General features: G+C 40.6%; 1 protein-coding gene across 1 annotated transcript in view; it reads right to left on the bottom strand.

Annotated features, from left to right (window-relative positions):
- Positions 1-407: 407 nt before the first annotated feature.
- Positions 408-21,251, bottom strand: part of LOC115900302 (protein GVQW1-like) — a gene marked incomplete at its 5' end in the record, with an annotated part of 42,055 nt that continues 21,211 nt past the window's right edge. The window contains one exon of the mRNA XM_030940145.1: positions 408-524. Coding sequence (XP_030796005.1) covers positions 408-524 — 117 coding nt within the window. The remainder of the gene's footprint in view (positions 525-21,251) is intronic.

Raw genomic sequence — 21,251 nt, forward strand, 5'->3', positions numbered from 1 at the left:
AAAGGCATTAGGCTAGTCCTCTGGACAGGAGGTGAGTAATAAAGAATCTTTGGCTTTGTAGACCTTGTCATCAAGTGAGGTGGAGTAAAGACATATACATAGATACCTAGTAAAGACATATACATAGATACCTACAAGGCAAATATGAGTATCCTAAATCCTTTGTTAAAGACACAACTCAATGTTACAAACACAAAAGTCTTAAAGACTAATCCTATCTAGTTGGTTTGGAAAAAGCTTCAGGGGAGAGATTTATTTGGGGTGGAGAGATGTAGTGGGAGGGATTTCAGGTCTTGAAGAATGAATAGGATTCACTTAATATTCTAGAACAGGCCAAATCCCCAGTGCACAGCCACCAGAATATAACTGGAGGGCCACAGAAGTTCTTGAGGGTCCTGTAGAACTCCTTAATCTCTGTCGGCTGTCACTGTCAGCACTTTTCCAGCATCTTCTGGGATCAGGGGACTGTCAGGCACTGGTGATATTAACAGGAATAAAATATGTTCCCTCAGGGAGGTGATAGCCTAAATAAGGATAAAGGTGTGAAAATTGTTTAGGGGTAAAAAGTTCCCTTGTAGAATGAAAATATATGTCCACACATAAACATGTGTATGAATGCTCATAGTACTGTTATTCAGTCAAAATGTCCATTGAGGAATAGATAAACAAAATGTGATGTATTCATGGAATAAATAATATGGAATATTATTTGGTCATAAAAAAGAGGCCAGGCATGGTGGCTCATGCCTGTAATCCCAGCATTTTGGGAGGCCAAGGCAGATGAATCAGGAGTTTGAGAAAAACCTGGGTAATATGGCAAAATCCCATCTCTATCAAAAATATAAAAAATTAGCTGGACATGGTGGCATGCAGCTGTGGTCCCAGCTACTTAGGAGGCTGAGGTGGAAGGATCACTTGAGTTTTGGAGGCAGAAGTTACAGTGAGCCGAGATAGTGCCACCGCATTCCAACCTGGGTGACAGAGTGAGACTCTGTCTCAAAAACAAACAAACAAAAAACCAAACAACAAAAAAAAAACAAGAATGAAGTACTGATACATGCTATGACATGGATGAACCTTGAAGACATCATGCTAACTGAAAGAAGCCAGACATAAAAGGCACATATTGCATTATTCTGTTTACATATAATGTCTAGCATAGACAAATCCACAGAGACAAAAAGTAGATTAGTGGTTGCCAGAGGGTAGGGGAAGGGAGAATGAAGTGATTGTTAATGGGTTTCTTTTTGGGGTGATTAAAATATTCTGAAATTGGGCCAGGTGCGGTGGCTCACGCTTACTATCCCAGAACTTTGGGAGGCTGAGGTGGGGGGATCATGAGGTCAAGAGTTTGAGACCAGCCTGGCCAACACAGTGAAACCCCATCTCTACTAAAAATGCAAAAATTAGCTGGGTGTGGTGGTGGGCACCTGTAATCCCAGCTACTTGGGAGGTTGAGGCAGGAGATTCACTTGAACCTGGGAGGCGGAGGTTGCAGCAAGCTGAGATTGCACCACTACACTCCAGTCTGGGCTACAGAGCTAGACCCTATCTCAAAAAAAAAAAAAAAAAAGGCCGGGCACGGTGGCTCAAGCTTGTAATCCCAGCACTTTGGGAGGCCAAGACGGGCGGATCACGAGGTCAGGAGATCGAGACCATCCTGGCTAACATGGTGAAACCCCATCTCTACTAAAAAATACAAAAAACTAGCCGGGCGAGGTGGCGGGTGCCTGTAGTCCCAGCTACTCGGGAGGCTGAGGCAGGAGAATGGTGTGAACCCGGGAGGCGGAGCTTGCAGTGAGCTGAGATCCGGCCACTGCACTCCAGCCCGGGCGACAGAGCTAGACTCCGTCTCAAAAAAAAAAAAAAAAAAAAAAAAAAAAAAAAAATTCTGAAATTGGATAGTGAGGTTGATTTTACAACTATGTGAATATACTAAAAATCACTGAATTATACTCTTTAAGAAGGTGAATGTTATGGTATGTAAATGTACATGGTATATATAAAAAATACAGAAGAAAATTTCCCTTTTAGACTCCAAACCGGGGTAGGGAAGTTTTATATTAAGGCATCCTTCAGTGTTGGAAATGGGCTTCATTTATAGTTCATACAAAAAAAAGGCAGGAGTCACTTTCCCGTGGACTGATTAAGCAGGCTTTTCTAAAACATTACTTCATGTGAATCTCCTAAGAGTTTCCCCGCAGAAGAAACAATTGACTACCTGCTTAATGAGAGTCTTTAACTCCTTTATAGGTAATAATTACTATAATCATCAAATATTAAAATAAAATTACCCCAACAATCAGGGGTTCCACTTGAAGATCCACTTATACTAAAGTGTAAATGACTATGTGCATCTTAACAGAAAAAAAGATGGCAAGAAAGGACAAGAGAGCACTTCGTGCCTAGAAGGGCAGGACGTGCAGAGCTAGACTTCAGAGAAAGTGGAAAGATACCAATAAAGCACCCACGACAAATGGCATATTTCTCAGCTTATCAATAGCTAAGTAGCTATTGACAGTGGCTAAAGTAGCCAGAAATTACACTTTCTCCCCAAAGCCTTCTTTTGGAAGTTGCTAAGAAAACATAATTGCTATTTTTACATATTTGGGACTGGCAGGAGGACTTTGCTGTGCTCCAAAGAAAGGTAATCCCTTGATCAAATGTTTTGTTTTGGGGTTTCTTGGTGTGTGTGTGTGTATGTGTGTTTGCCTTATACGCTAATCCAACCCTGATTTCTCATAGGCGGTCTTGCAATCCCATTATCTTGCCAGGCAAAATCACATAAAATTTAACACTGTAGGAGAAAAGGTCTTCAAAAGTCTAAATAATGACCAAATCATAAGGCCTCGCTAGGAGATGAGAAGCTCTAACTGAGAGCTAAGCGGAGGAGGCGTGGGCTTAAACTCAAGAAGAGGGATGTTTAGGAAGAAATTAGTCTTGAGCGATTACAGATTGCTAGCAAGATGCTGCCAGCACAAATCAGCCTAGGTGCTGTAATCCACCTTTTCCTTAATTAATATCTCACACTTTTGAAGTGAGTGAAACTGCAAAGGGCTCTGCCAAGATTCCTCCCAGCTTACATCAGCCAAACTTGAGCTGGCTTGTGGATTTATTAGGCAGTGCTGTGAACATGTTTAATGCAGTCTTTATTTATTGAGCTATATAAATAGACTTGATACTAGTGTTGCCATCAATTTAGGAAGGATGCTTCCCTTCACAAGGTCTCATGGTGGCTGTTAGGCATTAGCACGCTATTCATGATCATCAAAGCATTTTCATCTCTGCAACCCTCCTTTCCCCTGCTATCCCTCCTTCCCAATTCGCTAGATTTTGAGAGTGTAGATTACCCAGATCATTAAAACAATATCAGGATTACCTTATTAACTCTCTGTGATCTAGGAATTGAAGAGAAAAGAAGCTTGAAGCATATTGCAGTGCCCTGAATGATTTTAATAAAGTATGTATTTATTTGGTCAACATTCAACCCACAGCGTCTAGCTCAAATGTCATGCTTCTCAACAGCTCTCTTTGCTTCTCCTTCCTTGGCCTAATTGATTGTCCTGTCTATATTTCCACATCACTTTGTATCCATTACCTCTGCAGCATGTAAATCTATTGAGGTTATTTGTAAATATATCTGTTATTCCACACAAATCCGTGGATTCTTTGAGGACAAAACCATACCTTGGTCATGTTTATATTTAAGAGTCTAAAAAATAAAAAAATTTAAAAACCACAAAAGAGTCTTTAAGAGTGCTTGAAATAATAACAATTGCATATCAAATTGAAGTTAAATATGAGATAACCATCTCACAATGCAAAGCCTTCCACAAAGTGCAGCTGCAATGCCCACAGGTACCCCAAGTCTCTTGTTGCTTTTGGTTACACAGATGAGTTCTTAGAGCTGTATAGTTCAGAGACTCTAGGGATAATAGAGTTCTAACATTTATCACTAGCAAAAGCCCTCCACTTTGCCCTTGAGTCATTAAACCAAGAATTTATTCAGTGCTGCTTAATATAGGTTTGGAATATAGATGCTACAAAAGGTATCTTCTTTATTCTTAAAGATGCAGAAAGAAATGGGCCAGTCGCGGTGGCTCACATCTGTAATCCCAGCACTTCGGGATGGGTGGGTCACTTGAGGTCAAGAGTTTGAGACCAACCTGGCCAACATGGTGAAACCCTGTCTCTACTAAAAATACAGAAATTAGCCAGGCTGGTGGTACACGCCTATAGTTCCAGCTACTCAGGAGGCTGAGGCAGGAGGATCACTTGAAGGTTGCAGTGAGCCGAGATTATGCCACTGTACTCCAGCCTGGGTGACAGAGCAAGTCTGAAAACAAACAAAATAAATGAAAGGGATCTGATTTTTTGAACATCTACTCAACAATGTGAAGTACCGTACTGGGACTTTATGGACATTATTCCATTTAATCTCCTCAACAACTCTGCAAGGTAAGTACTGTCAACGTCATTTTTCAGGTCAGAGAGGTTAAATAACCGTGTTGAGGTGATGGATTCTCACTCAGGTTGGCCTCCCTCCAAGACCCACGCACCACTGTATAAGGCACAGTCTTTAGAGTCCTACTGATGTACCACTGAGTTTGACCTTTAGCCTGGAAAATTCACTTCACCTTTCTGGGTCACAATTACCACATTGGTAAAATGGGAAGTTTTTTTTGACAAATTATGATAATGTAATCTTTTAAGAAACCCATGAAACCCTAAGGCCTATCATTCTGAATCCATTCAAGGAAATATGAATAATTAGCATGAACTAAGTATTGTGAAACACAAGAGAGAATATATTTAAGTGCCTGAACCCACCATATAAACCATAAGTGATGCAAGAATTCAGAGAAAGAGAACATGCATACAAGCTATTGTACTCAGAGAAGGCTCCTTGGAACAGGTAGGGCTTAAATTGGGACTTAAAGGATGAATGACATTTGGAAAGACAAGTAGATTGAGCATAGGGTAAAAAATGACTTCAAAGGAACATAATAGTGAAGAGACACTGTACATAACGATAATGAAAACTACCATCTGTTGAGTGATTACAGCAGGAAGTGAGCCAAGCCCTCTGTAAGCATTGTTTCACTTCATCCTCCCAGTAATTTTTATAAGGTTAGGTGTTGGATTATTCCCATTTTACTGATGGGGAAACTAAAGATCAGAGAGATCATACAGTTATTAAGTTGTAGAACTAAGATCTAACTCCACATTCTTGTCTAACTAGGAAAGACAGTACATGCTGGAGAGAGGTTGTGGAGAGGAATATGGAAATCCAGATGGTTTCTATAGTCACTGGGACTATCAATTGATGTGAACTAATTTTCCCCACAAAATGTTAACTGATGCAACATCTCACCCAGATTCCTAAAACTTGTCCAACCCTTTGATGGAACAACAATTCTCACTCATTTGTCTTGACCTTTTCTGGGCATCACTGAAGCATTTTATTTTTGCCAATGTCAATAGACGTCATGTTTTGTTTGTTGTATCTTGATGTCAACACAAAATCAAGGTGGTTTCCAGGAACTACTTTGCTTCCCTTTTGAAAATTACCTTTCTTCTCCTTTTTAAAGTTAATATCAAAAAACCTTTTAACTTAATAACTTGTCTATTATTTCTTGTTGAGAGAATCACAATGACAGGCTGGCTGGTCAACGAATAAGCAGATTAATTTCCTTAATTTCATCTGACAGATGGCAGCCACATGACGTACTTTCCAGAGACACATTTCCAAAATTCTTCAGAGGAAGATAGTTCTTTGAGGTCTTTGTTTTACAGTCAAAATTTCTTTTAATCCCATTATGCTTAAAAAAGAGTTCCAAATTTGATTATTGTTATAATCTTAGACTCATTCTCTTGTGTGCCTATTGATATTTGTCTCTTTCTGTCTTTCTCTAGGGATTTTTAATCCTTTGTTCATTTCTTTGAACCCTTAAACAAATACAACTCTTTCTGCATGATATTGTATTAGAGAATGTCTAGGCTAGAAGCTTGGGTTCTATCATATTGTCAGTCCTTGTGCTCCAAGCAGTTCAAGAATTTAAAGCTAGACCTCTAATATAGAAATGACGTGATCTGAAAAAGTCACTTCCTTCATTGTCCTTCACAAAATAAAGCAATCAAATTCTGTGACTATGTGACTTCAGGGTTCTGGAAGTGATCTGGCTTCAAATTAAGCCAACATTGGTTATTGTCTTTTAGGTTGAGAAAGAACTACTTTTTTGATCACCACCACGGCTTGAAGCATCCACGCCTGCTTCTGTTCATCTATAATGGCAGTCAGTCTACTTGTCACCCAGCTTCTCAGTATAAATGTTGTGCCTTCAAAGTTAGGGTCCCCAGCAGTTAGTGGGAGTTTGTGTCTCAAGCGCATGGTAGGAGAGAATCACTTAAAGACTCAGGCATCAGGTGAAGCTGCTCGTGTTAAACACTCTGTTGATTTTCTTGGGATTCCAATTATTAAAGACTAAATGAATATTTAGGAAAAACAGATGCCTTTTCAGATGGGAAAATTCTGGATACCATCGTTCTAGACATGAAGTCTGCCACTTGGAACGGAAGCAAAGTGTATTGAAAGTTAGCATTCCAAAACACTGCAGTGACTAAAGAAAGTGGACCTATAGGACAGGGGAAGGTGTGGTGAGGAGGTGGAAAGTGCATCCACCGCACCCACTTCTTGAGTGCCCAACGGCCCCTGGTGCCATCCTACGAAAATTCAGCCGTGAGGTCTCCCCAGCTGTGTCACATAATCCCTGCTTATGTGGGGGCAGCACAGGGCAAACTTAGCCAGTAAGTGTCAACTTACCTAACTCTCAAAGAGGCCTCATGTCGAAATGCTTAGTAACCACAGTATCTTAATACAACATAAATCCACATAAAACCACATGGGAAAGTATGCAGCTAGCACTTCCTTAGAAAATGACAGGCAGGTGGAGAGGAATTGTGCAGTATTTCCCACATGTTAACTGATTTTCATTTCAGGTCTGGAAATAAAACCAAACTTAATCATTGTGGCAGGACTGAATAACAATATGTCTATGTGTTCAGACCTTATGTCGTTCCTTTCCCAGAATAAAATTTGCCAAGAAAAATAGAAAGCTATGCTTAAAACTTAAGTTGCCTATTCCAACACAACTCTATAACTATGCAGTGAATACCCACTATGCACAAGACACCCTGAAGACATAAAGACACATTAAATATAACTCCTCTTTCTATTGCCATCTCTGGCATTGCAAACTGTCAAGGTGAGCACGTGGCTGCAAATACATGGGTTGAAGATTTGGTAAAAACAAAATCAATGTCAAAATCAAATTCCCTTCCTTAATCTCAAATTGATGACACCTGAAAATACGAATAAGCTCTAAGTACTAAGTGCTCTTTACTTTTGTAAGTTGTCCACATTTTTAGTTTTGTCTGCTTGCTAGCCAATTTGTATCTCTTTAAGAAAAGTCGTTTACTCAACAAATATCTATAAGACCAATTACATTCCAAATACGAATCAAGGCACCAGAACTGCAAGAGATCGCGACCATCCTGGCCAACACCCCATCTCTACTAAAAATACAAAAATTAGCCGGGCATGGTGGCGGGCGCCTGTAGTCCCAGCTACTCAGGAGGCTGAGGCAGGAAAATCGCTTGAACCCAGGAGGCAGAGGCTGCAGTGAGCTGAGGTCATGCCACTGCACTCCGGCCTGGCGACACAGCAAGCCTTCATCTAAAAAACAAACAAACAAACAAACAACAACAATAACAAAACAGACCAAAGAAGTAAAAAAATTGCTGATCTCATGGAATCATGGAGCTTACATTTTGGTAAAATCATCAATTCCAGAATAAAAATTATAATAATAGATCTGTTTTCCACACAAAGTTGTTAGAGGCTATATATTTCCTGCCAATTTTTAGGGACTTTTTAATGATTGACATCTGAATTGAAAATTAATAGTGAAGCTGCGTGCAGTGGCTCACGCCTATAATCCCAGCACTTTGGGAGGCCGAGGCAGGTGGATCACTTGAGCTCAGGAATTCAAGACCAACCTGAGCAACATGGCAAAACATAATCTCTACAAAAAATACAAAAATTAACCAGAAGCAGTGGCATGCACCTATAGTCCTAGCTACTCTGGAGGCTGAGGCAGGAGACTTGCTTGAGCTCGGGAGGTGGAGGTTGCAATAGGCCAAGATTGTGCCATTGCACTCCAGCCTGAGCAATGGGAGGGAAACCTTGTCTCAAAAAAGAAGAAAGGAAGAAAAAGAAGAAAAGGAAGGAAAGGAAGAGAGGGAGGGAGGAAGGAAGGAAGGGAAGGTAGGAAGGTACTTATGCTAAAATTAGGTATAATTATGCTATGGACTAAATACACATATTTTAAAGTAATCATCTAAAAATTTTCAATAGATTTAACATACTGATAACATCAAAACCCTTTTGTGAATGTGTTATTATTCCTAAAATCTTGGGTCTTGATAGATTGGGTTTCTGCTGCCAGCATAATCTTGCCTTTCTCCTTTTTTGTCTGACAAATGTAATCTTTTGAAGAACTTGTCTTTGTCCTGAGAAATAGCAGTTCCACATGAGTACCCTTGTAAAGGCTCCAAATATTTTTTTGCTTCATAATTTTGCTGCATTTCTGCAAGGCGGTTGGAACGGATCAGACATTTCCTAGTGACATCGTTTGGAATAAAGAGCTCTGGAATTTAACATTCAAATGATAGAGTGCACAGTTTGAAAAAGGCAAGAAATTGGTTTAAAATCTGCAGAGGTTTGCATTTATCAAGAGAACTAAAATGAGAGTATTGTCACCCATGAGTTCAACAGTGGGGTTCCTGAGGCAATGGGATGTTGGTGACCACCAAAACATCTGAATTTAGTCCCGCCCTCCCCAGTTACTCACTGTACAACCTTGAATATGTTGTAAGTTCTCTATGTCTCACCTTGATTTTAAACGTGTCTTCCCTCCAAATAATGAAACTTCCCTTCCAAGCAATTTGGTGATGTTTAAATCCAGTAAGTTGGATTTCCGTGAGTAATCCTGTTTAGTTTTAAATAGTTTAAACAGGTATGACAATTTATTTTAGTGATAACATTTTGGTTGAGATCGACACTAATCTCAGGAATTTAAAACTAGCTGTTTACATTTCAGTATCAAAGGGTGCTGAAATGGTTTCCTTCCATGTACAAAATAATTTTAACAGAAATTTCAAAAATCACATTGTCCCCTAGATCTGTTGTGAATAATCAGAATAAGAATCTTAATCTAATCAAGTATGGCTAAGAATACTCACCAAAGACATAGCCATTGTTCTAAATCTCTCGTTTTAATATTGAGAAATTCACTGGGACAATCGTTTAATCTTCTAGATAAAATAAAGGCTAGTGGGTTGTTTTCAAATTATTTCAAGATCACATCTCTCTAGTTTTGTAACTCATTTCTTCAGCCATGGAAATAATTATACAATATTTTTAAAACTTAAACCAAATTGAAATCAGGCAATAAGACTAAAAACAACTGAATTTACTCTGCCTTTCTTTCACCTTGCCTTAATTTTTGTAAGGTTAGTATTTATTGGAAATCTTTTAAGTTCAGTGAAAATTTCAGATCCATCTTGTTCAAGAATTGCTTATGTTCCATTAAATTATTTCCCCAAAAAGTTGCCAGTGGGGCTAAGAATGACAAGTCTCTCTCATCAGACTGAAAAGTCACTCCTTAACAAGATTGTGAATTTTGTGTGGTGTTCCTAAAAGTTTTAAAGCTCAAAGTCTAAAAGCCAAAAGGTACAAAGCGGGGTTTTTGTTGTTGTTGTTTGGTTGGTCGGTTTTGATTTTGGATCTATTTTTCCAGAGAGCTCACGTAGTTAAGGAGAAAATGCCACAGCTGCAGTGTTCCTAATTCCAGGTGGCTCAGCAGGTCAGAGGTACAGGCGATGATTTAAAAAAAACTGACATTCTCTGCTGACAATATGGAACGCATTCCAACAATTATGAGAATCTGTTAGAATAAGCACACCACATTTCTATTTGGGCTGCTTGAGATTGGGGTTAGCTGGGGTCTGGGGATGCTTCCTGACCCTCAGACCTACAGAATATCTCCTGGGAAAAGAGGATGGATGCTTGCTTATTTTATTAGATATTCTTTGGATCATTTGTTAAATTCACTCCCAAGAAAATCAAACTCTTATTTCCACTCATTTGAAATATGTAAAAATACATAGGATCTGTACATAATGTATTGTGTGTGTGTATAAAGCTTACATGATTTTCTGCAAATTTTCAGTTTTCCTCATGATTAGACAGAAATTCAATCTCAAATAAATTGCCTTTTCAATCTACCTGCTTACAAAGTAATCAAGCTTCTGATTTCTTAGTCTAACATCAAACTCTTGTGGAAAAGGGATGCAACATTTATGGGAACATTAATATAAAATACAAGGCTGGCCAGGCGCAGTGGCTCACGTCTGTAATCCCAGCACTTTGGGAGGCCGAGGCGGGTGGATCATGAGGTCAGGAGTTCGAGACCATCCTGGCTAACATAGTGAAATCCCGTCTCTACTAAAAATACAAAAAATTAGCCGGGTGTGGCGGCACGCGCCTGTAGTCGCAGCTACTCGGGAGGCAGAGGCAGGAGAATGGCGTAAACCCGGGAGGCGGAGCTTGCAGTGAGCTAAGATCGCGCCACGGCACTCCAGCCTGGGAGAAAGAGCGAGACTCCGTCTCAAAAAAAAAAAAAAAAAAAAAAAAAATACAAGGCTACTTCTTTCTGAATTATACCTTTTTCAGAACTCATTTTATTTTTAGTATTTGTTTACATCATAGCTTATAATATGAAATATGGAAAAAGTAATAAAGCGGATTTACTTTAGGCTGTATTCCTATTTAATCATGAGGAAAATCCTGAAAGACTGCAGATAAAATAATTGATTTCAATTTTTTAATCCCTGAAAAGCACATAGAGTTGAAATGAGTTGTGTTAACAGTATAAAATGAATTGGAGAGCTGTTCTAGATATGACAAAATTGAATGCAGATTTTCGTTGGTTACATTAACCTTCCCATTATCTGTACTAGTTAGACTTGATTGTTTAGGCCGGTGGGTCTCAACACTGGCTACATACTACCTATTAACTCCCTGTTGAGCTTTTCAGAAAATTCTGGTGATCGTTTCCAAATTAAATGAATTGAATCTCTAGGGGCGGGACTTGGGCATTAATACTTTTGAAAATGTCCCATATGATTCTAATATGCAGCTGGAATTGACAATTGCTTAAGTCTTATACAGAGTCTGACCCCAGGATCGCGGACCATCTTGTGGCTTATGTTCTGGAAGACGCCATTGCAGATGTACTACCAGCAGATGGCAGTAGAGGGAAATTAAAAACACAGGCCAGACGCCAGCCCTGATTAAGAAGCACAGCGGACACCAAAAGGAATCTTTAAGGATTGAAGAATGTCTTAAAATTATTCTCAAGGATAGGTGTGGCGTTTTCTGGCTTTTCCTGTAATTCATACTTGGGTCTGATATTTGGGAAGTTCAATGCATGCAACCAAGGCAAGGTATGTGAAAGCCTGGAAAAGTATAGGGAGGAAAAATGTCACTGAATAAAGGATTTCTCTCTCTCGAGGAGTTTTTGTTTTGTTTCTTTGTTTTTCTGTTTTTTTGTTTTTTTTTTTTGAGAGAGAATTTTGCTCTTGTCACCCAGGCTGGAGTGCAGTGGCATGATCTCAGCTCACTGTAACCTCTGCCTCCTGGGTTCAAGCGACTCTCCTGTCTCAGCCTCCCAAGCAGCTGGGATTACAGGCACCTGCCACCACACACGGCTAATTTTTGTATTTTTAGTAGAGACCATGTTGGCCAGGCTGGTCTCGAACTCCTGACCTCAGGTGATCCACCCACCTCAGTCTCCCAAAGTGCTGGGATTACAGGTGTGAGCCACTGCACCCAGCCCTCTCGAGGACTTCTTTACCTCCAAAGAATGCAAAGTTTTTAGAAGAAATACATCCATCTATCTATTTATCTATTCTTCTTATAGTATGCATAAGATACAGATATTTATGTAGAGAAATAGAGATATGGTGATATTATAGATATATATGGTGATGTTTATGTAGATATATATGGTAATGTTGATATACATATCCATTATAGAATTATTACATCAAACTAATTGATGTATCCATCACCTCACATACCTAGCATTTTTGTGATGGGAACATTTAAAGTCTATTCTCGTAGCAGTTTCCAAGTATACTATCGCTATATTATTATTAATTATAGTCACCATGCATTATAATGGATTTCCAGAACTTATTCCTCCTAACTGAAGCTTTGTACCCCTTAATCAACATCTCTATCTATGTTTATGTCCGCATTTAACTGTGTTTGAAATCATCAGCACTTCAGAAAGAATCACGGAATTTTAAGTTAAAGGTAGAGGACTCTTGATGCCATGAAAATGTGATCTTGAGCAGGCTAATCTCCATAAATCTCAGTTTTTTCCTTTGTAAAATGGGGTTTAGATGAGAAAATAATGGAAACGCAAATGACTTTTATCATGTTCAAGTGCACCAGTGTTAATTATTTTCTTTTTTTCTTTTTTTTTTTTGGAGTCTCGCTCTGTTGCCCAGGCTGGAATGCAGTGGCACGATCTTGGCTTACTGCAACCTCTGCCTCCTGAGTTCGAGCAATTCTCTGCCTCAGCCTCCCAAGTAGCTGGGATTACAGGCACCTGCCACCATGCCTGGCTAATTTTCGTATTTTTAGTAGAGACAGCATTTCACTCTCTTGGCCAGGCTGGTCTTGAACTCCTGACCTCATGATCCACCCACCTCAGTCTCCCAAAGTGCTGGGATTACAGGCGTGAGCCACCGTGCCTGGTCTATTTTCTTTAATTCAAGTTGGCTTTCAGGTATACTGGAATTTCAAGTGAAATCCCCTAAAGATAATTTTTTTGAGGGTCTTCCACGTAGAGAGGCCTAAACTAAGGGCTGTCATTAAATGGGAACCCCGGTGCATTATCAAGTGTGGCTAAGAACACTCACTGAAAACGTAGCTATTGTTCCAAATACCTGCGCACGCCTTGACTTTTTCTTGGTGTTTCAAGAACTAACTAATAGGAGCTAATGGTTCAATTAAAGTTACTTAAATGTGACTAAAATAGGACATTAACTTTTCAGCAACTGGAAAGAAGACTGTTGCATCTTCAAGTGCTGGCTTCTGGAGAGCAGACGAGTTTTTAAATGTTTATATCCCCATGTCCGCCTGCCCCAAAGGCTTAATAACGATTCTGGTTGGAATTAAATTTACAATATGGTGACTGGACATTTCATTCCAATAAAATCCCCTTAAAGTATTGTATTTCATCTATGCAAGTATCTACAATTTGCAAACATCTGGCCCTATGTTAACAAATTGCAAAAGACTTAATGATATTTGGCCTCCCAAGAGCTCACAGACTTGTTTACGAACTGCATTCAGCATTATTTTCAAGTGCTCCAGTCAAAATTGTGAGTCTCAGCAGTCAGTGGCCTGGGCATTCCATGACACATAGCCTTATACTGATAACACTGGACTCTTGCGTGTGGCGCCTTCACTCCCCAACTGCGCTCTAGTTACTGAGGAGCAGGTACCATGACTCTGTCTCATTCATAGCAGGCACTCAAAGCCTCTCTATAATACATGGCACACTGGGATTGGACAGAGTATGGGAGGCCATCCAATCTAACGTTCTCATCTACAGAATGAGGTTTAAGGACCACAGGAAGTTGAAAGATTTGCCCAAGTTGACTCAGTTAGTAGCAAAATGAGAACTTGAACTGAGGACTTCTAACTTCGAAATCTGTTGTATGAATCAGTAGGGAGCACTGAGAAGCTCGAGGATGATCTGGTGGTTTCAAAGGCTGCTGTTGAAAAGGAGTAAAGGGGGCCGGGCGCGGTGGCTCAAGCCTGTAATCCCAGCACTTTGGGAGGCCGAGACGGGCGGATCACGAGGTCAGGAGATCGAGACCATCCTGGCTAATACGGTGAAACCCTGTCTCTACTTAAAAATACAAAAAAAAACTAGCCGGGCGACGAGGCGGGCGCCTGTAATCCCAGCTACTCGGGAGGCTGAGGCAGGAGAATGGCGTAAACCCAGGAGGCGGAGCTTGCAGTGAGCTGAGATCCGGCCACTGCACTCCAGCCTGGGTGACAGAGCAAGATTCCGTCTCAAAAAAAAAAAAAGAAAAGAAAAGAAAAGGAGTAAAGGGTGTGGAGTCCTTCTTCCCCTCCTGGTTTTCTGCAGACCCCCTGTGATGGAAGGACACTAGGCTACAAGTCTGAGTAGAACAAACAAAAGCAGAGTAGTAGCATTTTGGAAGAGAGAAGGATATGGGGGGAAAGTGGGAGAATTCTTCTACCCCAGCCTGCTTCTAGGAACTTTCTTAACTGGTCCAAACCTGGTTCTGGAAAGAAAAGAACAAACTGGTTTACCAAAGCTCTGAGTAAGGGCTATCAGGACAGCTGCACAGGTTGGTCTGGGTTTGGCTAAGTGAGATGACTGGGGCAAGGCTTTGTAAATAATAAAGCAGTAGATGAGCAAGAGGGAGATTAAATGTCCGTCATTTATTTTAATCCAAAAAAGGCTTGGCTTTCATTGTACTGTTGGAATTTGGAGCCAGAACAAAACACTACCAAGAATGCTACAGAATTCAATCAATCTTGGCTTTTAAAATGCAAAATGGCTTCACTGCTAGTTTCCTTTTTCTCTCTCTCTTTCTCTTTCTTTTTTTCTTTCTCTTTCTTTCTCTCTCTCTCTCTCTTTCTCTCTTTCTTTCTCTCTTTCTTTCACAGTCTCACTCTGTCATGCAGGCTGGAATGGAGTGGTGTGATCACAGCTCACTGCAGCCTTGATCTTCCCAGCTCAAGAGATCCTCCTGCCTCAGCTTCCCCAGGAGCTGGGACTACAGGCACGTGCTATCATACCCAGCTAATTTGTTGTTGTTGTTGTTGTTTTTTAGAAATGGGATTTTACTATGTTGTCCAGTTGGTCTGAAACTCCTGGGTTCAAGCAATCCTTCCACCTCGGCCTCCCAAAGTGTTAGGATTACAGGCATGAGCCACCACGTGTGGCCTACACTGTTATTTTCATCAGAAGAAAGACCCAGCTTGCTATCAGTGGTGTTCCCATGCTACTTCCTCATTCCACGGTACATGGGAAGTACATATCTCTTATTGGATTCACATCCACGCATGGTTAATCTTTCAAAGGCTGACAAAACATACAAACAAAAGAACAGCTTTGCAAGTAGCTCTTGTTTAGTGTAGTCATTTGGGGCATTCCGGCACTGGGAAGTTTACGAAGTTAAATATCAATTTCAGCTCTGTTGCTTGATTCATGACAAGAAATCTCTGAGGTAGTAAAGACAGGAAAACAACATTGGGGTTGTAATTCACGTCTCCCTAGTGCAAGATCTAGCATGGATGTGCTGGCACAATGCCTGGCAAAAAGATGATTGGAGGAGCAGCTAAGCTGAGTGTGTTCCTGAGGGTCTAAACTGAAAGCTCTTCTTATCCCCAATCGTGGGGCTCAGGAGCCAAAATCTAATCGTGCAAAAAGACAAATCTCAGATATGGATAGAGTGACCATGTAAAGTTAAAATACAGGTTAGCTCAGGCACAGGGATTTAGTGCCTGAAACAAAATGAATCCAGGCCTGAAGAACGGAGAACTCAGCCAAAGACTGGGGATAGATGGATGATTTTTCTTTGAATAGAAAAACTGCAAATAGTAATGACCTCCCAGACATTTGTGCTAGAATTAGTCTTAAATTTATATAAGTAATTCAGAATTGAAATCTCCAAGTTTGTACATCACGATATGTTTTCTAGAAGCAGAATGCCAAGCTACTAAGAATAAATGGCAAAAGAGCTCACTGAGTTCTGAGAGCGGCCAGAATAGAAGTAGAAAATTTCAAGGTAAGCAAGAGAACAAGGAAATCACACTTAAATAATTATGGGATTCAGCAATCCCTGTGAGTTCTCCTTGTGGTGTTTCCTGTGAGCTCAAAGTACTGGAACTAAAAGCAAACGTCAACAAAATGTAAAGCATCCTCAGAAAGGGATATGCAAGCTAAACTCTCTGCAAATTGCAGTGTACCTAGAATCTCTGAGACAATTTCAATTGCCACATTCCAACACTCATTGGAGAAGAGTCAGAATACCTCTGAAGGGTCTGGAGGGATTGGGAGTGAGGGCTGCCATATCAAGATTCCTCAGGATGAAAGCTTGGAGGGGCATTTGACATGACATTCTGTAAAGTGGGAGCATGACTGGGGAAAGTCAGAGCAAACATTCCAGGGTGCTGATTGCACCTGCTCTGTGCTAAACACCTAGCATACATGAATCTTCTCACTTATAATGTAGTCACTCCATGGAGTGAGGACTAATTAACTCCACGGAGTGAGGACTAGTAGTTCATTTTATAGAAGGAACTAAGGTGTAGAGAAGTTAAATAACCTTCTACTAAGGGGCAAGAATTCCAGCAAAGGCTGTTTGAGTCCCAAGTCACTGATGACACTAAACTGCTTTTCTTTAGGGTTTTTATAAAATGTTGATTTTCTTTCTTCTAGGGAGTCCAAACCAGCTGTTAGTAATCAGTGGCTCCTTTTTGATTTGTGCTTGGGTAATTGCCCTCCTCCTGCATCCCCTCCACCCATTCTCAACAACTTCTCTTCAAAAGGTACAAAAGGGGTGGCTCTCCCTTCTTCTTGCAACATTCCCCAGAAAGAGAAGACACTGAGCCACTAAGTTTGGGTGGAGACACAGCAGAGCAGTAGTGATATTTTGAAAGTATAATTTGAAAGAAATGAATTTAGGATAAACAAATTTCTGAATGCCTAAAAAAAAAAAAAAAAAATCAAGAAATTCCTCATCCCATGGGGAGCTGCAGGTTGAAAACATAGATGAGTTTAAGAAAGTTTTAAATAAGTTTTTGAGTCAATGATATGTCCAAATGGCTTATTTGAGGACACGGGGAATGTCAGAGGGACATCTCTAATCCTTTGGAAATGTATAGTGTTGACATTGAAATCCCATCCTTCAGTGTTACTATCAAAGGTCATTTTTACACTGCATGGATTTAGAGGCTGGCCTCATTGGAAAATTTTTACTTAGCTTTCTTTAGGATCCCGAGCATCAACAATTTTGGGCAGAGTATAAAAAAAAACATGTAGTTACCCGCTCTGAAAATCTGTAGCTATTTTATGACAACATTTTCTGTTGTTTCCATTCATTGGAGTCATATTTTCCTCTTCATGCATTTCTTTTGATAATGTTTTACAGACATTGCTGATTGACATTTATTATCTGAATGTCTCCTTCCCAGAAGGAAGTATGATCTGCATTAGCCGTAAGCAGTCAGCAGCGTCTCCTATGACTTGGGGTCCTGGGCTAGTTGCTGGCTACCTTTTCAGTTATTCCCAAAGTGTGGTCTTGCTTTAAGACTTCATTTTTTCCAAAATAATACAAGGTCTACTCAAGTCATTAGTAGCAACAAAGAGTCAACCAACCCTAAAAATCAAGACAATAACACAATAGGGACTATTACATTTTTCTCTTATTCTTTTTATTTTGAGATGGGGTCTTGCTCTGTCACCCAGGCTGGAGTGTGGTGGCACAACCTAAGCTCACTGCAACCTCTGCCTCCCAGGTTCAAGCAATTCTCCTGCCTCAGCCTCCCAAGTAGCTGGGATTATAGGCACGTGCCACCACGCCCAGCTAATTTTTGTATTTTTATAGAGACAGGTTTTCACCATGTTGGCCAAGCTGGTCTTGAACTCCTGGGCTCAAGTGATCCACCCATCTCGGCCTCCCAAATTGCTGGGATTACAGGCGTGAGCCACTGCGCCTGGCCTTATTCTATTTTTCTTTATTGCAAATTTTGAGAAACAAGTTTATATCTTGAATATGTGGATCAGGTTACTCCTAGAGTGCTCTGTTAGCACTCTATCACTCTTAGCATAAAACCCAACTTCCTTGCTATAGTCAGCCAGGTCCTGTAAAATAACATTGCTTCCAGCATCGTCACTGTCTCCAGAGCTCCCACACTCCACCCATACTGGTTTCCATTTGTACCTCAAATGCTTCAAGCTTTTTCCCCACAGCAAGCTGTTTGTACATGCTGTTCCCTCTTCCTTTCCGGCTTTTTCTTCCTCTGCCTTTGCCAGCTAGATCTTTCTTGTTTACCGCCTCTTTAGAAAAACCAAAATGCAAAACAAAATACATGTATGGAGCCAAGAGGTGAGCACTATTTCCCAAAACTTACTAGGACTGAGTAATAATGGAAAACAGTTTAGCAGCATAAACCTTTATCAATAAAAAGCAGAGAACTGTCTTCTTTACGTTTTTAATCATTCATCTCAATTATTTATTTAAAACAGCTTATTGTTGATAAACTGCAGTTTGGTTTAAGTTTAAATAAATAGGAGTCTTCTACTCCTACCCATGAAAAATGAAGTCTAACAGGTCATTAAGAAGGGTAAAATAGGCTGGGCGCTGTAGCTCATGCCTGTAATCCCAGCATTTTGGGAAACTGAAGCGGAAAGATCACTTGAACTCAGAAGTTTGAGACAAGCCTGGGCAACATCACAAGACCCCCATCTCTACAAAAAATACAAAAATTAGCTGAGCGTGGGGGTGCACGCCTGTAGTTCCAGCTACTCAAGAGGCTGAAGCAGGAAGACGGCTTGAGCCCATGAATTGGGGGCTGCAGTGAGCCATCATCGCACCACTGAACTTCAGCCTGGGCAACATGGCAAGATCCCCCACCCGTACCAAAAAAAAAAAAAAAAAAAAAAAAGGGGAATATTTTTGTTTGTTTCTTTTTTGCCTTGGGTTATTCTCAGATGCCAGGTTTTCAGGTGTGTTTGGTGATATTTTATCTTTCACCACATTGTTAGCTGGATGGTCCTCTCCCCTGATGCTTCCTTCCCTTCCCTCCCCTGGGTGGGTCATTTATGATCACCTTCTGGGAGCTCCTGCACATTAAGCCACAGTAGAGAAAACCCAGCAGCATGGGTTCCATGATGAGGCTAAGCCAGCCACCTGGCCGGGCACTAAATCTCAATGTTTTTCCACCTCATAATACTATTAATACTCTTAAAAGTTGGCTGTGGCGGGACACAGTGGCTCAGGCCTGTAATCCCAGCACTTTGGGAGGCAGAGGCGGGCAGATCACTTAAAGTCAGGAGTTCGAGACCAGCCTGGCCAACATGGTGAAACCCCATCTCTACTAAAAACACAAAAATTAGCCAGGCATGGTGGTGCCTGTAGTCCCAGCTACTCAGGAGATTGAGGCACAAGAATCGCTTGACCTGGGAGGATAAGGTTGCAGTAAGCCAAGATCATACCACTGCACTCTGATCTGGGTAGCAGAGCAAGACTTCATCTCAAAAATAAATAAATAGGTCAGGTGCGGTGGCTCACACCCATAATCCCAACACTTTGGGAGGCCAAGGCGGGTGGATCACAAGGTCAAGAGATTGAGACCATCCTGGCCAACATGGTGAAACCCCCTCTCTACTAAAAATACAAAAATTAGCTGGGTGTGGTGGAGTGCGCCTGTAGTCCCAGCTACTCAGGAGGCTGAGGTGGGAGAATCACTTGAACCCAGGAGGCAGAGGTTGCAGTGAGCCAAGATCGCACCACTGCACTCCAGCCTGGCAACAGGGCGAGACTCTGTCTCATAAATAAATAAATAAATAAATAAATAAATAAATAAATAAATAGTACTATTAAAAGTTGGCTGCATTTCCTGGCCCCACAATATCCAAACTGTGGGAAATGAACTCCTTGCCCTCTATGGGAGAGAAGGCAGTTAGTGCTAGAAATTCACTACCGTACAATGTGCTATGATATTCCTAGTAAAGCTATTTCCTTATTAAAACTTTGTTTCAGGTACATAATCTTTCTATTTATACATACTTATATTCTTAAGCTCCCAGCAGATGAGACTTCCAAATCTTATTCTTTAGAGACCCGTTATGCTGGTATCTTTTATGCTGTCTGTGGCGTAGCAATGCAGAAACTTTTTCCTCTTTCGGTATTTGCACATACATATTTCTTTAATATTTCAGGAGGCTTAGAGCTAAGCAACACCCACATTTCTTGCCTGATGATTCAAGTGCTAAAAAAACCTGCTAAATTTTATGTGTTTTTTTCTTTTTCTTTTCTTTTTTTTTTTTTTTTTTTTAAGTCTTGCCTAATTAAGCAGAACTAAATTTTATCTTTTACAGGGAGAAAAACAGAGTTCTGGGACCTATGGATTAAAGCAGATTCTCAAATTTTTGTTGGCATCAAGGACCATCTGGAGGACTTATCTCTTTCAAACAAAAGCAAAGAAGTCCTGCAGGTTACAAATTCCCAGGCCCCACTCCTAGAGATGCTGATTTAGGTTCAGGAATTTGTCTATTTTTTTTAAAGCTAGGGCCCTAGGTAATTCTGAGAACGACTCACAGACCGTGCTCTGAGAAACCCTAGAATGAAGACGAGTGGTTTGAGGTATTTTCACCTAATAGTCCAACTGCCATCAAGGGTAATTTCAGTCTAAACTCAGAAAGAAACCCATGCAAGTCTTTCTGTGAGTGAACTGAATATTCTACAACAAGTGGTTTTAGATGCCTTGGGAAGAGAGGAAGGCAGATGTTTTGTTTCAAAAAAGTGGCTTATTTCACACTCTCCCTTCTTGTTCTTCTTGCCCCCTTCCTCTTCCTCCTTTTCTTTTGCCTTCTCTTCCTCGTCTTCTTTATCCCCCCTTCTTCCTCTTCTTCCCTTTCTTCTTCCTTTCTTCCTCCTTCTCCTGTTTTGGTTCATTTGGGCAAATGTTATTTTCTCCTCTCCTTATCCAATCTCCTTTTTCAGAGGCTGAAGTGAAGTCTGCCACATAACTCTAAGAAGATGAAGTAGGTACGTCTCTACTGCTGGCAGAACTTAAAGGCAGGACTCAAAACTTAAGGCTAGAGACCACTCTCTCCAGAGTCCTGGAACTGACTGGGAATAAATCACCTTTCTTATTTTTCAAGATGAATCCAATAGGCATGATGTAATCTAGTGGAGAAATTCAGGAATGCACCATTGCTTGGATCCTAGCAAAGGAGTATTTCTCCCCATTCCACTCCATACACCATAACAGGAACAGGCAAACAGATGGTAGTCTGTGGAGTACCACTAAATTCAAACAAGTTCAAAGCCATCACACACAGGAG

This window comes from Rhinopithecus roxellana, chromosome 11 (assembly GCF_007565055.1).
Source record: "Rhinopithecus roxellana isolate Shanxi Qingling chromosome 11, ASM756505v1, whole genome shotgun sequence".
In the NCBI taxonomy this organism is placed as follows: domain Eukaryota; kingdom Metazoa; phylum Chordata; class Mammalia; order Primates; family Cercopithecidae; genus Rhinopithecus; species Rhinopithecus roxellana.